Genomic DNA, 22,029 nt, shown 5'->3' with positions numbered 1-22,029 from the left:
ATGAACTTACCTGGTGTTTCTGTTGCTTTGATTGAACTCTGAGTCTCAGCTTTAGAAAAAAAAAAAAAAAGAAAGAAAGAAAATTGCTAAAATTAAACGTTGAATATCAAATATCTACTCTCACAATTGTTTCAGGTGGTAAATGCATAGAGATTTTAGTTCATTTCTGATTTACTTTCCTCAAGTCACCAAATCATGAGGCTTCCTGAATAAAAGAAACTTCAGAGCAGGGGTCAGTCAACTCTTTCTTAAAGGGACAGATAGCATTTAAGCTTTGTGGGCCATAAGTCTCTACTAACTATTCAGCTTTTGCTACTGTAGTGTGAATACAGCCATATGTAATATCTAAAGAATAGGTATGGCAATATTCTCATTAAATTTTAATTACAAAAATAGACTGGGGCTTGGATTTGGCCTGTGAGCCAAAGTTCGCTGCATCCTCCTTTGGGGCATCTGGTACAACCCCACTTCTTGAATATGCCAAGAGAATCCAGAAGACTACCGAAACTTCAGTGGGTGCTTCATGAGTGGCACTGCCATATGTCATACTCCTACTAAGATATTGCACATCTCTTGATCTGAGGAAGATTCAGGATGGTTCAGACAGATACCTTTGAAATTTAAGAAATTCCTCTAAAGGGAATAGAGCTCAGAAGAGCTTTCTACAAGTAAAATCGCTTGAGAGAATTATAAGCAAATATCATTTCAACAAACCTGAGTGTTTGCACCACGAATCAAGATTTTCCATAAAAAAATATAGAAATATTTGAGATAAATAGAAGCCCAATAATGATGGTGGATACAAACATCCACTTGCTTCCTTTGTATCTTCACCTGACTGTCTTAACAGCATCTTAAATTTTACATGCTCCAAACAGAACTCTTTTTTTTAAAAAACTGAAGTAGAGTTGATATAAAATGCTGTGTTAGTTGCAGGTATACAGCACAGTGATTCAGTTTTATATCTAAATATACTCTTTTTCAGATTTTTGCCTTATAGGTTATTGCAAAATATTGAGTGCTAAGTTGCTTCAGTCGTGTCCAGCTCTTAGCAACCCCAAGGACTGTAGCCTGTCAAGCTCCTCTGTTCATGGGATTTCCCGGGCGAGATACTGGAGTGGATTGCCATGCCCCCCTCGAGGGGATCTTCCTGAGCCAGGGATCAAACCTGTGTCTCCTGTAGTTCCTGAATTGTAGGTGGAGTCTTTACTGATGAGCCACCAGGGAAGCCCATAAGTCCCTGTGCTATGCAGTAAATCTCATTCTTATCTATTTTATATACAATAGTGTATGTATCTTAATTCCAGACTCCTAATTTATCTCCCCTTTCTCCCCTCTTTTGGTAACCACAGCTTTGTTTTCTATGTCTGGGGGTCTATTTCTATTTTGTAAATAAGTTCATTTGTAGCTTTTTGTTTTAGATTCCACATATAAGCAGTATCATGTGTCTTTCTCTGTCCGACTTCACTTAGCATGATACATTCTAGGTCTATCAATGTTGCTGCAAGTGGCATTATTTCCTTCATTTTTATGTCTGTGAAGGAAAGTTATGACCAACCTAGATAGCATATTCAAAAGCAGAGACATTACTTTGCCAACAAAGGTCCGTCTAGTCAAGGCTATGGTTTTTCCTGTGGTCATGTATGGATGTGAGAGTTGGACTGTGAAGAAGGCTGAGCACTGAAGAATTGATGCTTTTGAACTGTGGTGTTGGAGAAGACTCTTGAGAGTCCCTTGGACTGCAAGGAGATCCAACCAGTCCATTCTGAAGGAGATGAGCCCTGGGATTTCTTTGGAGGGAATGATGCTAAAGCTGAAACTCCAGTACTTTGGCCACCTGATGCGAAGAACTGACTCTTTGGAAAAGACTCTGATGCTGGGAGGGATTGTGGGCAGGAGGAGAAGGGGACGACAGAGGATGAGATGGCTGGATGGCATCACTGACTCCATGGACGTGAGTCTGGGTGAACTCCGGGAGTTGGTGATGGACAGGGAGGCCTGGCGTGCTGCGATTCATGGGGTCACAAAGAGTCAGACACGACTGAGCGACTGAACTGAACTGAACTGAACTGATGGTACCATTGCCTCCCAGGTGCATGAGCCAAAAAGTAGTGGCCTTTCTTCTTTTTTTTTTCTTGATTCATTTTTTTTTCTCACCTCATCAGCCCTAGCTTCAAAATATATTCCACATATGCCTCACCATTCAATTGACTACTATTCATCTAGCACCTATATCTCTCTCCTTAGTATGTGTAACAGCCACCTAGAAAATTTTTTTTTAATTTACATTTCACTACTCCAATGGCTCCTTATTCCTCTCCTCACTACAGTTAGCGGTTCTCCATAGGACTTGGCTTCTGCCTTGCTCCTCAATTCACTCCCGCTGTCACAGCCTGCTTCGTGTCTCCATGGTAGATAAATGTCCCAGGGATCCCTTGCTTCAGATGGCCTGCTGGCCCTAAGCCTGTGGGCTGTCCTCTCAGGCCTACACTGGCTCCTTCTCACCCTTCATGGCTGTTCAGGTGTCACCACTCAGAGAAGTCTTCTCCAACCACCTTATTGAAAGTTGTCTTCTCATTTCCCTCTATCTCAGCCCACCATGATTCTTTGTTTGCTCACCAGTTTATCACTCCAGGGACATTTATTTTTTTTAAATGGCTTTGTTTCCTGTTAGAATGTAAGTCCAGGAGGACAGAGATTTCTTATTTTACTCAGAGTCATAATTTCAGCATCTACTATCCATACTGCTGCTAAGTCACTTCAGTCGTGTCTGACTGTGTGACCCCATAGACGGCAGCCCACCAGGCTCCCCCGTCCCTGGGATTCTCCAGGCAAGAACACTGGAGTGGGGTGCCATTTCCTTCTCCAATGCATGAAAGTGAAAAGTGAAATTGAAGTCGCTTAGTCGTGCCCGACTCCTAGTGACCCCATGGACTGCAGCCCACCAGGCCCCTCCGTCCCTGGGATTTTCCAGGCAGGAGTACTGGAGTGGGTGCCATTGCCTTCTTCGTACTAGGTCTGTCCATAGTATCCATACTAGGTCTCTGGTAAAAACATAGGGAATGAACAAATAATAATATAAAATAATAATTGATAATAATAATAAAAATAAAAACGAATTTTACCTACTGAATTCAATTTTTAAGGCAAAATGAATGTGTTATTAAAAATTGCTAGTTGGATAATGATAGCTACTATTTTTGAAGCAACTCTTCTGATCAATTCCATATATTAATCATTTATGTCTATGAGAAAGATGTTATTATTTTCATTTTGCACATCTGCAGTAAAGAAGTGAAACTATGTTCTCAAAGGGAGGACAGTGATTATAATTCAGGTCCGTTGGTTCTAAGGTCCATCTTCTTTTACTGAGACAGCTTTTTTTTCCAATAAACTGTTCTGAGTGGAAAGCTTATGTAATTAATTTCTACTTTTCATAACTAGTTAAAATAATTTTGTACATGGCATAATGCTGTACTTGGAGGATGCAGTTAAAATATTTATCAGCTGCCAGAGGATTAGAATATAAACGAAATCAAAACCTTTGTTCTTCCTGCTTTTAATATAAGGTCATAATCTTTCTTGCTGATAGACTTTATGGAGAATGAACAATTTTAAACTCATATCAGACAAAGCCTCCTGACTATTCTTTTTTGCATTTTTTTCATCCTTCAAAAATGCATAATGACTTCTCAGGGACATATTACATAAAATAAAAATGACTATGCCTTAAGAAGTAGTGCAATAGTGAAAAAAAAATAGCAATTCAAAACCCTTTACTTGAGTCTTCAGAGGTCCAGATATTTCTATACGAATGAATATATTGTTATTCTGAGAAGGAAATTCTGTAAATCTTAAATACTTAATCAGTACTGGGAAATATATACCTTTTTATCCTGAAATCAAGGATGTATTATTTTGAAGATAATAAAACTTCATACGGCATTCTATTTTCAAATTTCGACTCAGTTTTGTGAATATAAAATCTGAATAGAGATGAATGCTATGGAATGTGGCTAAAGTTGTGGAAACTAATGAAAAGTGAAGACATCTGTAATTATTCCTGTGTGTGTGTGTTTAAGTTTCATAATGCAAATATGCTTTAAGAAAAGGCCAAATTCTGATCTGGAGAGGAAGCAGGTGTGCTTAGTCATTCAGTTGTGTTCGACTCTGCAACCTTTTGGGACTATAGCCTGCATGGCTCCTCTGTCCATGGGATTTCCCAGGCAAGAATACTGGAGTGGGTTGCCATTTCCTCTTCCAGTGGATTTTCCAGACCCAGGGATCAAACCTGCATCTCCCATGTCTCCTGCATTATAGGCAGATTCTTTATCTGCTGAGTAAGTGGAAGTTAAATAGAAATGAGTGTAGTACATTCTGTTAACCTAGTCTCAAACTTAGTTGTTGAGTAAAGACCAAATCCTTAATCAGGGTGTTCGGCAACTTAAATCTCTTGGTTGAGTTTGAAACTGAAGTTTGAAGTTGAGTTCAGCTTGAAACTGAAGTCTTATGAAATGCAAATGAACTTCAAAATGCTAAACTTTAATCCACAATTTAATCCCAAACTAAACCTTGCTTAAACTATCAGCTTTTAAGATAGAAAGCTTAAGCAATAATACAAGTAACTTTGCTAAATATTATCTTACAAAAGCCATTGTATTTCCAGCTATATATAGCTGTATATAATTACCTACAGAACATGATTTATCATTTAAAGTCCCAGGAAAAAAATGTAGTTGTTCCCATATATAATTCTTTACTGATTTGCTTAAAAATAATTTACTATGACCAATTAAAATTTTTCTTCTCATTCCCCCTCATACATACCATCCCCCATTCCCCCAACAAAGCATTGACTGAGTCATTGTACGAAAGATTAATTCTGGTTTGGATAAATGGTGATGTGTGACTAAGACTTTGTTCTCCTGAGAATTCCTCTTTTATCTGCCCACATGAAATGATACAAACTAATTAAATAGCATGTAAGAAACATTGCAATTAAGTTCCCTGATAAATGTCATAGATAAATGGTGCCATTCACAAAAGAAATAATGAGCCTGAGTGATCAGAAAAATTAGACTTTTCCAAAGCATGAGATGCATAGCATTATATGAGAGATTCTATACTGGAAAGTGGCGTTAAATAAGATTGAAACATTCAGTGAGAAAGTAATTATTTTCAATTTTTTTGTGAGTTTATTTCAATGAAGAAGTTTCAAAATTTCAATTTGATGCAAATATGTCATTAATACCTAGAATGTACTTATCTTTTTTTCCACCACACAGGGAAAAGTGCAAATGCAGTCCCCTACAACCACAAATTATGCAGTCAAGTTTTGTGGAAATTGCAGGGGTCAGCACATCCGAAGTGTGATAGATAAGCCACGCTGCGGGGGAGGCAGTGGGGGGAGGTGAAAATCACCTTCATCATACCAGTATCTCCCCTGCCAGGTAAGTATTTGATTTATTTATTAAGCAAGGCTAAAACTCAGAGCCTTTGGTAAGCAACAAAATCTAGCGAGAATTTTATTTTATTTTGCTTACATCACAGAGACTTTCTAGCTTCTGCTTATACTAATTCAAACTGGTTTTTCATTCATGATGGTTTCCTTTTCAAACAAATTTAAGAATTAAAAAGTGCATCCATTTAAAGAAAGTACTAAATGAATAATAGTGCAGATGGTACATATATCTGGAAACCTCATTAAGGTGTGGGAAATACTGAGGTGATATTTTGTAGAGGTTCTTTATGGTTGCGTAGAATTTTAATAATCAGTTCGAGGAAGGACAAGGGGAAGAAAGAATGACCATACAGATGAGGAAGACAGGTTGAACAAATCACATGGTCAGGAATAAATCTGGCATGGTTGGCAACAGCATGAGAACCACTCTGGTGCGAATCCCAGGTTTCTGGTGAGAATCCCAGGTTTATATTCAGTCAGTTGGTCAGTGTTATACTGATTGAACTTCTGTTTGTCAAGCATATGATGCACCCAATTAAAAGCTACCCGCTTTCTAATTCCTTCAGATACTTTATGTGAAATATTTGTAATGAGAGAAAGTGTGGTATATCGATATTTATGGAGTTTCAGGCGAGAAAAACAGGGTTTGAATTACATCTTTTAACATTGGGTGAGTCATTTCATCTTTCTGAACTTGTTTCCTTATTTGTGAAACTGATACCATAAATACCGTCTTTGCTTGGCTTTTGTAAGGATTATCAGTACCAAAATAATATTAATAACTAAAATGTATTGTTTTCTTTTCAGACACTGTTTTAAGCTTCATATTATTTTATCTCTTTTAATCTTCACAAGAATCCTGTAAAAGTGTAGTCATACAACTATTTTACAGATGAGGAAACTGAGGCACAGAGAAGTTAAACAGCTTACCAAAGGCCAAAGTCCAAATAAATGGTTGTGCTATTATTTGAATCTAAGCTATTTGATTTCAAGGGCTTCCCTGGTGGCTCAGTTGGTAAAATGTCTGCCTGCAATGTAGGAGATCTGGGTTCAATCCCTAAGTCAGGAAGATCCCCTGGAGAAGGAAATGGCTATCCACTCCAGTATTCTTGCCTAGGGAATTCCATGGACAAAGGAGCCTGGTGGGCTACAGTCCATGGGTTCACAAAGAGTCAAACACGACTAAGTAAGTTTGCTAACCCTTCCACTTTCTTTATCTGATTTCAGAATCATTGTTAGTATACAATAAGCCAACTTCCTCTTGGCATAATTGGGGTGACCATTTCTTTAAAGAAGGGTGTGGTGCCTCGAAAAGTACAGGCTTGTGCAGAAGCCATTCTCATGTTCAACCAGTAGTATATCTGAAGTAGTTACTTGATCTTTATACAATTATATATGCTTTTTGTATTAAAAACAAACTCTATACTAAACTAGGATAGATTATGCAAAAGGAAAACATACATGATAAATTATTTGTTACATATAAATGTTATTAACCCTTGACTAAATAACCTACTAATTTCTTATAAATGTTACTTATTTTTAATTAATAAAAGTCAGATTTTTCCCTTCAGAGTTCAAGTCTGTAATATTATATCTTCTGCGGTAGCAGAGGCTCTGACATGGCAAATTGTTTAGAAGTATTTTTACCCATACACTTGAGGCTTCCTCTGCCAGCAATGCGGGAGACCCGGGTTCAATCCTGGAATTGGGAAGATCCCCTGGAGAAGAGAATGGCAACCCACTCTAGTATTCTTGCCTGGAGAATTCCACAGAGAAGCCCATGGGGTCACAAAGAGTTGGACATGACTGCGTGACAAACACTTTCACTTTCATTTTACCCACAGTTGCTTTAGTAGAATTAGGTACTGGTACTTGCCCATCTCAATGTCTCCTACCTACAATCTTGTTACACATATTCTCCCTAGCTAAGTCAGAATCCCCAGAAGGAGAAAGCAATAGGCTGTCTTTCCCTGTCAACAGACCTCATGACTCCTCTCTACTCTAAAATCAAGCCTGAATTTGAGACAATGTCCCCACAGTGCCTTTCTCTGAAGGTCACTATTCAAGCACCCACTGCTCATATGCTTAAGAAGGAGATGAATCGTCAACTGTTACACATTTAGCAGACGCATAGTTCGCTTTTATTCTTGTTTGTATTGGGGCACTTATAAAATGCATGAGGTTTTGGTTTGCCAAAGGTACTTTTCAGACATATATTGTCTACCATATAAATTCTGCTTATCAGAACCCAAAACACTGCCACAGAGAAATGTTCTTGTTATGAAGGAAAAATGACCCTCCTCTTCAAATTTCTCTACATGGTGACTAACTATATACAATTATTAGTTTACAATTATGGTGTGGAATCAGACTTCTCCTAAATAACCTTCTTCATGTCATGTCTAAGATGATTACAATAGAAAGGGGGGAAATGGATATTACCAACATGCTTCTAGACAAGAGTGAGCCTTGAGTGTCCACAGTGCTTAGAGGTCTCCTAAGAAGAGACTTGGAGACTGAGTCACCTGTAGCGATGTCTTTTTAAGGACTATGTGCTCAGTTGCTCAGTGGTGGCCGACTCTTTGCTACTCCAGGGACTGTAGCCCCCCAGGCTCCTCTGTCCATGGGGATTCTCCAAGCAAGGATACTGGAGTGGGTAGCCATTCCCTTCTCCATTTAAGGACTCTGGGTACGCCAAAAATGCATCCAGTATGTATAATGAGCAGGATTTGATAAGGCTCTTATAGATGATTAGTAGCTTTTCTAGTTAGGATATTTTTACTAAACACACAGATCACTTCAAATCACGGAGGCCAGGATAAGGGAAGTACTTGTGGAGATACGTGTGGACTGCAACTAAAGATCTGTCAGGAATCAGAAGAGCTCCAGGTCCTGTTACTTTTTCCATGTCTCTTGAACAACTTAACCTTGCTCATGGGATCTCTCCATTTCCCCACATAGTCTCTCTATAGTCAGTAGCCTTCTCTACTGACTCTGCCAACTCAAGCCTCCTGAAGCCAGAGGCAAGCGCACAAATCACCATGGCCATCTCAGATTCTCTACTAACCCTGAGCTACTCCAGTCCCCCCTGCTTTTTGGTTTGTTTGGGTTTTCTAGTTCAGTTCAGATTACCCAGGAAGGAAATTTGATTGGCTTAGATCAACATTTTCTTTTTGCTCTTAAATGAATATTTATCTGAAAACCCACCACTTAATCCACTCATTGTAAGTATACAACCCAATAATATTTTGTAAATTTATAGAGTCATTGAACCATCACTATAATCCAATTTTAGAACATTTTCTTCAATATAAAAAACTTCCTTGAGCCTTTCTGCAGTCAGTCCCCAGGCTGGTCCTCAGGTGTAGGCAACTACTTATCTGGTTTATGTCCCCATAAAAAATATCCTGGATATTTCACAGAAATGGAATTGTATTTGTTGTATTTTGTGAAAGGCTTCTTTCACTGCATAATGTATTTGAGATTCATGCTGTTACAGCATGCATCAGTATTTTGTATCTTCAAACTGTTGAGTGGTACTGTCTTATATGGATATCCCATGTTTTGGAACATTCCAAATGCATTTCAAATGGAAAATCCAATGAGATATTCTATTTCACCAATTAATGGACATTTGAGTTGTTCGCAGCATTTGACAATTATGAATAATGCTACTCTTAACACTCATTAACTCCATACCCTGTTTTGATTACTATAGCTTTAGAGTAAGTTTTGAAGTTGGGGGTGGTTGAGTCTTCCAACATTGTTCTTTTCCAAAAGTGTTTTGGCTATTCTAGGTCACTTTCATTTCCATATATATTTTGAAAGTGAAGGTGAAAGTTGCTCAGTTGTGTCCGACTCTTTGCGACCCTATGGGTTATACAGTTCACAGACTTCTCTAGGCCAGAATACTGGAGTGGGTAGCTGTGCTCTTCTCCAAGGTATCTTCCCAACCCAGGGATCAAACCCAGGTCTCCCACATTGCAGGCTGATTCTTTACCAGCTGAGCCACAAGGGAAGCCCAAGAATACTGAAGTGGGTAGCCTATCCTTTCTCCAGTGGATCTTCCCAACCCAGGAATCAAACTGGGGTCTCCTGTATTGCAGGCAGATTCTTTACCAACTGAGCTATTGGGGAAGCCCATATATATTTTGGGATTTGCTTATCAATTTCTAGAAAAAAAAAAAAACTGTCTGCTATTCTAATAGGAATTGCATTGACTATTTTATCAGTTACTGATCAACTTGAGAAGAATTGCCATCTTAAAACATCGTCTTCCAAACTATGAACATGTAATGTCTGTTTATTTTATATTCTTTGCAATTTTACATACATATTTGTATTTTAATCATGAATTTATGCTGATGCCTTAAGTTTCAATCTGATAGTGCAGTGTTTAACTTTCCTTCCCCCATTCTGTATTTGTATCTCCCCTTTTCATCTTGAGAACACATTTATCTGTTTTTTCACTTATACCAAGTATTTAGAGCTAATATATTCATTTCAATAAAACAAACTCATCAAGTGAATTTCAGGGTTTCTTTTCAGTGTTTTTCTTTTCTCTCCCTCTCTTTATCCATTCTTCTGGGGAGGGTGTGCAGTTAAGACTATGTTGTTTAAAGAACTTGGATTATTTTTGCATTTTTTGTGTGCTTTATTAACAATTTACATATGGTTAGGTAAAGTGTCTTCTGTTTGCATTTAATGATTTTCTATTTCTGTCTTTGTTGATGGTTATATACTTAGAAACATATATTTGTTTTGAAAATTGATGGTAGATTATTACAGTATAAAACAAGAAAATGTTCAAAACACATATCACAGGCTTTTAAAATTTTTTAAACATACAGCAGCAACTGAAATCACATTTTACACACCCCCACCACAATTTCTTCTTTCTTTTGAACCTTGAAAATGGCTTTGTGTGGCTAAAGTCAGAATCAAAATGATGTCACTTTTCCATCTCATTAGCACTTTCACACTGGTGGTAATGTTTCAAAATCTGATGTCTTTGCTCAAGCAGCAGATGTAATTGTACTAATGAAAATTTTTCTATTTTGATGCTTAGTGGGTTTGTCTAAATCATGAAAACTAACAAGTGGTCTTTTCACATAATGCTAAAATAAATGAATTATTTAAATCATGTGTGCATCACAGTGAAAGCACACAAGTTGCCTTCCCCTCCCTGCCCTGCTGTGTCTGGCCTGCTGGCTTATATGTGCCATGTCTCCCAGATGTGCTCCGATGCCAGACTCCACAGTGTGAATATTCAGAGATTGTGATCAGAAGGGGTTCAGCTCTGCTGTGGTTTTGGGGGTCCCTTAGTCCTTTTGCTCCTCTTGCCTGGAAACTGATCCATGTGTCCATTTTAGAGTCCTAGAACCCACTAGAGCCCCTCCAGATGATGTGCTAGGTATCACTGACTAGCCTGACTTAGTTCAGTTCTGCTCATGTGACTATTTGACCTACGACAAAAAACCTATGGAGGTAGCAGCATGGAATAAAGAAAAGAACACAGGGCAAGGAATCAGAAATGCTAAGTTGTTAATTCTGGTCTCCACTAGCCCTACTGATGGAAACAATCTTTCTTGATGATTCACTTTCAGTTACCTCATTAGATCACTAATTATAAAAGGATATACTTCAGGAACAGCCAGATGAAAGATGCACAGGGCAAGGCATGGGGAAAGGATGTGATGCTTCCATGTCCTCTCCTGTGAACAAATGTTCACATGTTCACCAGCTCGGAAATTTTTCCATTTAGATATTTAATTTCTCAGAGAAGTGTTTTCTAGTCTAGTGTACAAATATTGCATTTCTATTGTTAAATTTACTCTTAAATATTTTATTATTTGTGAGGCTACTATGAATGGAATTATTTCCTGTGGTATAGAACATAATATGAATGGTATAGAATATTCTTTATTAGTTCTAGTAGATTTATTGTGAAATCTTCAGGTTTTCTATATAGATAATGATGTAGTTTGCTGAGAAAAACACTTTTATTTCTTCCTTTCCAATCTGGATGAATGTTTCTATCTCTATCTACCTATTTATAATCTTAATAAACAAACTCCAGTTATAATTTTGAATAGTACTGGTGAGAGTAGACATCTTTGTTGTGTTTCAGATTTTAAAAGGAAAGTATTTAGTCTTTCATTATTAAGTAAAACATTTACTATATATTTTTCATATATATCCTTGATCAGTTTGAGGAAGTTTTATTTATTTCTAGCTAATTGAGAGTTTTAATTGAGTGGGAATCTTATTTTGCCAAATGTTTTTTCTACATTTGTTGATTCTACTAAGATGGTATATTACATTACTTGATTTTCATATCTTAAACCAACTTTGCATTCCTAAGTGAATCCTATTTGTTCATGTTTTTATCACTTTTCATATGTTACTGATTTTTTCTAATATTGTATTAAGGATATTTGTGTCTGTGTTCATGAAGGATATTGGTCTATAGTTTTATTTGCATTTTCTTTTCATCCTTTTCTATCTTTGGTGTTATGGTAATACTGGCCTCAGATAATTATTTGTCCCAAGTTTCCTCTATGTCACAAAAGAGTTTGAGAAAAATTAGTATTACTTCTGAGAATATTTTTATAGAATTCAGAATTTTTGCCATTCTGCTTGGAACTTTCTTTATTTAAAATTTTAATGCAGAATCTTAAATTGTTTTAGGTCTTTTCAGTCTTTCTAACTTCTTGAGTCAGTTTTAACAATTTGTTCCTTTCTAATTTTTTTTCCTATTTCATCAAAGTTGTCTGATGCTTTGGCCAATCTTACCATTTTCTGTTAGATGATATCATAGATTATCACCCAGGCTTGACCTGATCCTCCTTGGCATCCACTTATTTGCAGCTATGGAGGGATAGAGTGTCACCATACAAAGCAAAGTTGCCAAATCGTTGTCCTATTTGTGGAGATTAGGAGAGAACACAGGCTTTCCTGGTGGCTCAGTGGTAAGGAACCCACCTGCCATTGCAACAGATGTGGGTTTGACTCCTAGGTCAGGATTATTCTCTGAAGAAGGAAATGGCAAACCACTCCAGTATTCTTGCCTTGGAAATCCCATGGAGAGAGGAACCTGATTGGCCACAGTCCACGGGGTCACAAAAGAGTTGGACACAACTTAGCAACTAAACAACAGCAATAACAACAAAGGAAGAATATAAGTGGGACATGGTTCTTTTGTAAATGTGGGCTGGAAAACTTTCTGAGTTTAGTTCTATCCAATATACTAGTTTAACATTTCAGTGAAAAAGTTGACTTAAAGCTCAACATTCAGAAAACTAAGATCATGGCATCCAATCCCATCACATCATGGCATGTAGATGGGGAAACAAGTGGAAACAGTGGCTGACTTTATTTTTTTAGGCTCCAAAATCATTGCAGATGGTGATTGCAGCCATTAAATTAAGAGACACTTACTCCTTGGAAGGAAAGTTATGACCAACCTAGAGAGCATATTAAAAAACAGAGACATTACTTTGTCCACAAAGGTCTGTCTAGTCAAGGCTATGGTTTTTCCAGTAGTCATGTATGGATGTGAGAGTTGGACTATAAAGAAAGCTGAGCACCGAAGAATTGATGCTTTTGAACTGTGGTGCTGGAGAAGACTCTTTAGAGTCCCTTTGACTGCAAGGAGATCCAACCAGTTCATCCTAAAGCAGATCAGTCCTGGGTGTTCATTGGAAGGACTGATGTTGAAGGTGAAACTCCAATACTTTGGCCACCTGATGTGAAGAGCTGACTCGTTGGAAAAGACCCTGATGCTGGGAAAGATTGAGGGCAGGAGGAGAAGGGGACGACAGAGGATGAGATGGTTGGATGGCATCACTGACTCAATGGACATGGGTTTGGGTGGACTCCAGGAGTTGGTGATGGACAGGGAGGCCTGGTGTGCTGCAGTTTGTGGAGTTGCAAAGAGTCAGACACAACTGAGCAACTGAACTGAACATTTCAGCACAGATTCTTGTACTTACTCTTGGAGTCGGAGCTTTGTGATGTGGAAACAGCATTTGAAAGTGATTGACTCATCACTGTTGCTTCTGTAGTACTCAACTTGGTCTCCATGATGCTTTCGGTGCTAGCTCCTAATTATGAAAAAAGAATGAGTAGTCATCAGGGGTGTAATCAATCACTAGACTGTATCATTAATATTAATATAAACATCCAGTTACAACTTGAAGGTTAGCTACTTAAAGTCTTCTGATCAAGGTATAGAAATTCAGTGTTTTGATATCTACCTTTTGGTGAGTCAGTTAATTACATTTTTTAAAGTGAAGGGAGATTAGACTCTCCTATTTGTCTGATATAGGTTATTTCATTTGATCACATAGTAATTTTATGAATTAAGTAGTAAATATGATCATAATTTTGTGTATGACTCAGAAAAGTTATAGAATTTTCCCACGGTCACATAACGGGAGCAAGCCAAATTTTTCCGATGTGAAACTAGTTCTCAGCTACCCTAGAAAGGGGTTGGTAAGGCAGTAGTAGTAGTTGAAAATGGTACCATGGCTCTCATGCTGTCTAGGAGAGAATTTTCAGGTACGTGGGGTAGCTTGGAGGAAAGAGATGACAGGAAGTGAATAGAATAAACTTTTTAATTATATTTAGTTCATTTTGGGGAGTGGGGGAAGGAAATTTAACAACAAAGAAACAAAGAAAAATAAGCTGAGTTTTCAAAAATAGCATTGGGATATTTTAAATCATCTATATTTGCATGAATATTATAAAACAAAATGATCGATGACCTCAAGGCTTTTCAAAGTACAGCACAGGACTAGTGTTACTGTTAGCTAGATATGGTGTTGGTTGGCAATGAGGGGAATGCAGTTTAATAGATTTTTATCACAAAGAGGCCTGGAAGCCTGAACTGTGGGTACCTTCCAGAAGCGCCAATCAGGTTTCATTCTGTGGCATTAAGCATCTACAGTGTACTGCAGATTCTTAGTACACTTGAGAGATTCATGCTGGAGAAGCTGATAGTTTGTAGAAAGACCTCACAGATGGTGGGTAAATGTGTCTTCCAATGAAAAAGGCTTTAGGAATTGATATGTCAAGGAAAGTGAAAAAATTTGAACATAGGCTAAGGATTAATGCTGCATATGAGAAAGAATGAGTGAAAATGGGCAAAACTTCAGAAGAATCTTAAAGTATTAAATTAAAAGGGAAATATTTGAGGAAGTAAAGAAATGTCTTATTCTTACAGCAGGAAAGCAGAAATTGATCTTTGCAATAGCATGGAAGTGGAAAGGTACAGAAACTCAATACTTGAGGATGGAGGAACATGGGGATAAAGATTTTGCTTTTCACTGGAACTACAAGAGAAGATGCTTGAAAAACATCAGAACAGGGTTTCTTCATAAATCTTCAGAGAATTCTTCTCCTGAGCTAAAATTGGAAACCATGAAAAAGCTATCCTGATGGCCTAAAAAATTCTCTAATATGAAGCAGATTCAGTAGTCTTGGTGATGGGGGGAAAAAAGAATATGTAGCTAAGAAAGATGAGAGGGGCTACCAGTTTATAAAAATACAAAGAGAAGAGCAGAAAATGGAATAGCTGGGTTACAATGCCAAAAATTTTACTTAAGAGAATTACCACTATATCTACTACTGTGGGCAAGAATCCCTTAGAAGAAATGGAATAGCCCTCATAGTCAACAAAAGAATCTGAAATTCAGTACTTGGGTGCAATCTCAAAAACAACAGGATGATCTCAGTTCATTTCCAAGGCAAACCATTCAACATCACAGTAATCAAAGTCTACTCACCAACCACTAATGCCAAAGAAGCTGAAGTTGAATGGTTCTATGAAAACCTACAAGACTATCTAGAACTAACACCAGAAAAAGATGTCCCTTTCGTCATAGGGGACTGGAATGCAAAAGTAGGAAGTCAAGAGATAACCTGGAATAACAGGCAAGTTTGGCCTTGGAGTACAAAATGAAGCAGAGCAAAGGCTAACAGAGTTTTGCCAAGAGAACACACTGGTCACAGCAAACACCCTCTTCCAACAACACAAGAGAAGACTCTACACATGGACATCACCAGAAGGTCAACATCGAAATCAGACTGATTATATTTTTTGCAGCCAAAGATGAAGAAGCTCTATACAGTCACCAAAAACAAGACCTAGAGCTGACGGTGGCCCAGATCATGAGCTCCTTATTGCAAAATTCAGACTTAAGATGAAGAAAGTAGGGAAAACCACTAGGCCATTCATGTTTGACCTAATCAAATCCCTTACAATTATACAATGAATGTGACAAATAGATTTAAGGGATTAGATCTGGTAGACAGAGTGCCTGAAGAACTATGGACAGAGGTTCATAACATTGTACAGGAAGTAGTGACCATAACCATCTCCAAGAAAAAGAAATGCAAGAAGGCAAAGTGGTTGTCTGAGGAGGCCTTATGAATAGCTGAGGAAAGAAGACAGTGAAAAGCAAAGGAGAAAGGGAAAGATATACCCAACTGAATGCAGATTTCCAGGGGAAAGCAAGGAGAGATAAGGCCTTCATAAATGAATAATGCAAAGAAATAGAGGAAAACAATAGAATGGGAAAGACTAGAGATCTCTTCAAGAAAATTGGAGATATCAAAGGAACAATCATGCATGGATGGACATGAATAAGGAAAGAAATGGTATGGACCTAACAGAAGCAGAATAGATTAAGAACAGGTGGCAAGAACACAGAGGAACTATACAAAAAAGATCTTGATGTCCCAGATAACCATGATGGTGTGATCACTCACCTAGAGCCAGACATCCTGGAGTCTGAAGTCAAATGAGTCTTAGGAAGCATCACTAAGAAGCTAGTGGAGGTGATGGAATTCTAGCTGAGCTATTTCAAATCCTAAAAGATGATGCTATTAAAGTGCTGCACTCAATATGTCAGCAAATTTGGAAAACTCAGCAGTGGCCATAGGACTAGAAAAAGTCAGTTTTCATTCCAATCCCAAAGTAGGGAAATTCCAAAGAATGTCTAAACTACTATACATCTGAACTCATTTCTCATGCTAGCAAATTCATGCTCAAGCTAGGCTTCAGCAGTATGAGAACCAAGAACTTCCAAATGTAAAATTGGGTTTAGAAAAGGGAGAGGAATCAGAGAAGATCAAATTGCCAACATCTGCTGGATCATGGAGATAGAGAAAGCAAGGGAATTCCAGAAAAACAGCTACTTCTACTTCATTGACTATGAGAAAGCCTTTTGACTGTGTCTGTCACAACAAACTTGAAAATTCTGAAAGAGATGGGAATACCAAACCACCTTACCTGTCTCCTGAGAAACCTGTATGAAGTCAAGAAGCAACAGTTAGAACCAGACATGGAACAACAGACTAGTTCCAAATTGGGAAAGGAATACATCAAGGTTGCATATTGTCACGCTGCTTATTTAACTTAAATACAGTGTACATCATTACAAATGCCAGGCTGGATGAATCACAAGCTGGAGTCAAGATTGCTGGGAGAAATATCAATAACCTCAGATATGCATATGATATAACTCTAATGACAGAAAGCAAGGAGAAACTAAAGGACCCCTTGATGAGAGTGAAGGAGGAGAATGAAAAAAACTGGCTTAAAACTCAACTGTTAAAAAGGAAGAACACAGCCTCTGGTCCCACCACTTCATGGCAAATACAAGGGGGAAAAGTGGAAGCAGTGACAGATTTCATTTTCCTGGGTTCCAAAATCACTGCAGATGGTGACTGCAGCCATGATATTTTAAAAACGCTTGCTTCTTGGAAGGATAACAAACCTAGACAGAGTATTAAAAAGCAGAGACATCACTTTGATGACAAAGATCCGTATAGTGAAAGCTATGGTTTTCCCAGCAGTCGTGTACGACTGTGAAAGTTGGACCATAAAGAAGACCAAGAGCCAAAAAATTGATGTTTTTGAATTGTGGTACTGGAAAAGATTCTTGAGAGTCCCTTGGACAGCACAATCAAACCAGTTAATCCTAAAGAAATCAACCCTGAATATTCATTGGAGAACTGTTGCTGAAGCTTAAGCTCCAAACTTGGGCCACCTGATGCGAAGAGCCGTCTCATTGGAAAAGATATTGATGTTGGGAAAGGTTTTGGGAGGAAGAGATGGGGATGACAAAAGATGAGATGGTTAGATGGCATTATTGACTCAATGGACATGAGTTTGAGCAAACTCAAGGAGATAGTGGAGGACAGAGGAGCCTGGCATGCTGCATTCCATGGGGTTACAAAGAGTCAGAGATGACTTAGCAACTGAACAACAACAACAGCAATAGGTGGAATGCATGGAAGACAAAATATAAGAAATTTTTATACAATAATTAACTAAGGATAAAGAGAATCTAATATAACAGATACTTGAGAAAGTCTTATCAGTACTAGAGGGTAAGCGTAGAGAAGAGACTTTGACTCCAACCAGAGTCTTATGTTAGACCACTGATTAGAACTAAGTAGAATGAGTGTGAGGAATATGGGCTGTTTTATAATCTGTGTTGGTATTATCAATGTGAGATTCATTTTGTATGTTTTGGGAGATTAAATCTGGGGGAGTAAACAATAAATGTGGACATTATATTAGGGATTTAAGGTGTGTTTATAGCAGACTGACTTGAGAGAGAGGATTTATGGAGTTAACTTGTGCAGGGAAGGGGGTTAATCAGCTTTATTCCTTTGAAATTACATAATTTGACTTACAGTATCCAATGCACATAACAAAATCTTTTGTGTGGTCACATTGTCTTCAGAAATAGAATATGGGATCAGTGAATTTTTGACAGTTAACATTTACTGAAACATATGTTATAGAATACTAATACTCTGGTATGTTTTGTTTATGTTAAAAAATACTTCCATAGTCAAACTACTAGGAGCTTCATAGATTTTTTAAAAAACATCAAATGAATGTCTTTGGATTACCAAGAATTTTTATAAATGTTATTGTACACTGTAAAACCCTAAGATGGTAACATGTCTTCCAGTACCCACGCCAAAGGAAGAGGAACTCAGATAATGAAACTAGACTCTGATGGGTCCCCAAAGATTCCAGAGAAGCACAGAATGGTGGCAAGGAAGCAATGTATACAGCTTCCAGGGGAATACAAGAAGAGGAGAATGTCTATTTTTATGTAAATATTATATTTCCTTTTTCTTGTCTATATTATTTAGAGGCTGGACTAAGGTAGGCCTTAAGGGTCTATTGGAATGGTGTGCTTAGCATGTCTCTTGCCAAATCGTCAAGTACCACCTACAGTAACCCTAGAAAAGTAGGCTGAGCAGATGGCTGAGAGATCCCTGTTGCTTAGGGCTGGCCTAATGGGGTGTTTAGGTGTCTCCAAGTCTCTCTATTCTCTAATTCAATTTCCCAAGGTAAGTGCTTATAGGAATTTGAGACTGATCCTAGGTCAGGAATAAACTTATATCTGTACTTACTTAGAGTGGCTTTTTGCATTGTATGCTTCCTTGGTGGCTCAGATGGTAAAGAATCCTCCTGTAAAGAGGGAGACCTGGATTGGATCCCTGGGTTGGGAAGATCCCCTGGAGGAGGGCGTGGCAACCCACTCCAGTATTCTTGCCTGGAGAATCCCATGGACAGAAGAGCCTGGTGGGCTACAGTCCGTGGGGTCGCAAGAGTCGGACACACCTGAGTGACTAAGCACACACAGCAACCACCCAAGTCAAGTGGGCTGAGATATCTGGTGACCTTGGAGCAATGTCGTAATTTTCTGATCTCTTCGTTCTTTCTTAGAGACTTCACTGATAAATGGATGTTGACTTTCTATTCCCTTAAATTCTATTTTAACCGTGTTTCTTAGAGCCATAGCAAATACTGATAGGAGTTTCTTATTTATTTTTTCATATCTGTTGATCTTATTTACTCATAAGGTGTTACATATGAAAAGCAGCAATCATATTTATGAGGACATTAAAAATTTCTCAACACTTGAGCTGCCCCTTTTGAAAACTCTAATTCATGATTACCAATGAGGTCATTCCCAGGTCAGGTGATGGGTGAAAAAGAGATGCTTTGCTTTCCAGTTGTAGAACAGATTCATTTTTTATTTTACTATAAATAGAATTTAAGTAAACAAAATAATGACTACCTCAGTAAATTTTAACTGTACCACTAAAGCCTGAAGGGCTCTGTAGGGAAGCCTTGCAGGCTGTCTTTGATGGTAAGAGAGAAACAGCCAGCAGTCCACTCTGAGCTTTCCACCACTACACGGCTTCAAACTCAGCAGCCCAACTTTTATTTGTTTGATATATTCACGTTTTGGACTTCTCAAAAGATTTTATGAGGAAATGATTCTAATTACAAACAATTTTAGACAACTATTGCCTTAATAATGAGGGTCTTAAATTGCACCCATCTCACACGCTAGTAAAGTAATGCTCAAAATTCTCCAAGCCAGGCTTCAGCAATATGTGAACCATGAACTTCCTGATGTTCAAGCTGGTTTTACAAAAGGCAGAGGTACCAGAGATCAAATTGCCAACATCTGCTGGATCATGGAAAAAGCAAGGGAGTTCCATAAAAACATCTATTTCTGCTTTATTGACTATGCCAAAGCCTTTGACTGTGTGGATCACAATAAACTGTGGACAATTCTGAAAGAGATGGGAATACCAGACCACCTGATCTGCCTCTTGAGAAATCTGTATGCAGGTCAGGAAACAACAGTTAGACTGGACATGGAACAACAGACTGGTTCCAAATAGGAAAAGGAGTTCATCAAGGCTGTATATTGTCACCGTGCTTATTTAACTTATATGCAGAGTACATCATGAGAAACGCTGGGCTGGAAGAAGCACAAGCTGGAATAAAGATTGCCGGGAGAAATATCAATAACCTCAGCTATGCAGATGACACCACCCTTATGGCAGAAAGTGAAGAGGAACTCAAAAGCCTCTTGATGAACGTGAAAGTGGAGAGTGAAAAAGTTGGCTTAAAGCTCAACATTCAGAAAACGAAGATCATGGCATCTGGTCCCATCACTTCATGGGAAATAGATGGGGAAACAGTGGAAACAGTGTCAGACTTTATTTTTTTGGGCTCCAAAATCACTGCAGATGGTGACTGCAGCCACGAAATTAAAAGACGCTTACTCCTTGGAAGGAAAGTTATGACCAACCTAGATAGCATATTCAAAAGCAGAGACATTACTTTGCCAACAAAGGTCCATCTAGTCAAGGCTATGGTTTTTCCTGTGGTCATGTATGGATGTGAGAGTTGGACTGTGAAGAAGACTGAGCGCTGAAGAATTGATGCTTTTGAACTGTGGTGTTGGAGAAGACTCTTGAGAGGCCCTTGGACTGCAAGGAGATCCAACCAGTCCATTCTGAAGGAGATCAGCCCCGGGATTTCTTTGGAAGTAATGATGCTAAAGCTGAAACTCCAATACTTTGGCCACCTCATGCGAAGAGTTGACTCTTTGGAAAAGACTCTGATGCTGGGAGGGATTGGGGGCAGGAGGAGAAGGGGACGACAGAGGATGAGATGGCTGGATGGCATCACTGACTCGATGGACGTGAGTCTGGGTGAACTCCGGGAGTTGGTGATGGACAGGGAGGCCTGGTGTGCTGTGATTCATGGGGTCGCAAAGAGTCGGACACGGCTGAGTGACTGAACTAAACTGAAAATCAGACCTTGTCTGTCCACACTAAAAGTAAGATGAACAAGATCAGAGTAGGCAGAAATAATAAGAGCTTTCATTATTATGAAATTGATATGCTAATACTATTTCTACACAATGCCCAGGAATATCACCTTTTACTTGGACTTATTTACCCTTTTAGAAACAGAATTCTAATAAATTTGTTGTGTGTATTTATGTATGTATATACATGTTATCCACTTAAAGAAGCAATCTAAAATAAATAACCATTCATAGCAGGTTGGCAATCTCACCCAAAGGGAAAAGAATCCTATAAGCATAATCAGAATATGTACCAAAAACAGAAGAAAGGTAAAAAGTTATAAAATTATGTGACTATTTTGTGTTGTAAGAAAAATATGCTATATAAGCAGTTAATACCTGAAAGGCTCATTATTTAATATCCAAGTGTAATGGTTGAGGTTAAAATAATAATATTTATTCATCAGATAATATTTGATTATGATTAGTTCAATGGAGAAAAAAAATTGAAATTAAAAGACTAACTTTCAAATTGCAAATTGTTATTATGAATCTGAACTTTTGTGTTAAGTCATTTAACCTCTCTGAAACTCATTCTGTTTAAATAATAATTTTAAAATAATATTTAAAAATGATAATACAACCTAAGGTGTGAACAAGATGATGGGTTAGGAAGATCCTGAGCTCACCTCTGTCTACAGGTACAATGAAATTACAACTATTTACAGAGAAACTATCTCTGAATGACTAGTAGAAAAGATTTTCCACAACTAAAGATATTAAGTGGAAATAATTTACATTGTAAATTATTTCTTTACAATTTACATTGTAAAGAACTCAAGGTAATGATAATTAAGATGGTCAATGAACTTGGGAGAAGAATGACAAGCTCAATGAACTTGCGAGTGAATCACAGTG

General features: G+C 38.0%; 1 protein-coding gene and 1 pseudogene across 5 annotated transcripts in view; both read right to left on the bottom strand.

The window, feature by feature from the left end:
- Window positions 1–22,029, bottom strand: part of EMCN (endomucin) — a 121,635-nt gene that overhangs the window by 39,753 nt on the left and 59,853 nt on the right. For 4 of the 5 annotated variants that reach the window (NM_001076420.2, XM_005207702.5, XM_010805951.4 and 1 more), the window contains 2 exon segments: window positions 11–49; window positions 13,459–13,569. In NM_001076420.2, the coding sequence (NP_001069888.1) occupies window positions 11–49; window positions 13,459–13,569 (150 nt within the window). 5 annotated transcript variants of the gene reach the window in all.
- Window positions 5,283–5,458, bottom strand: LOC112447197 (uncharacterized; annotated as a pseudogene).

Source organism: Bos taurus, chromosome 6 (assembly GCF_002263795.3).
Source record: "Bos taurus isolate L1 Dominette 01449 registration number 42190680 breed Hereford chromosome 6, ARS-UCD2.0, whole genome shotgun sequence".
In the NCBI taxonomy this organism is placed as follows: Eukaryota; Metazoa; Chordata; class Mammalia; order Artiodactyla; family Bovidae; genus Bos; species Bos taurus.
This window is presented reverse-complemented; position numbering and strand designations above follow the sequence as displayed.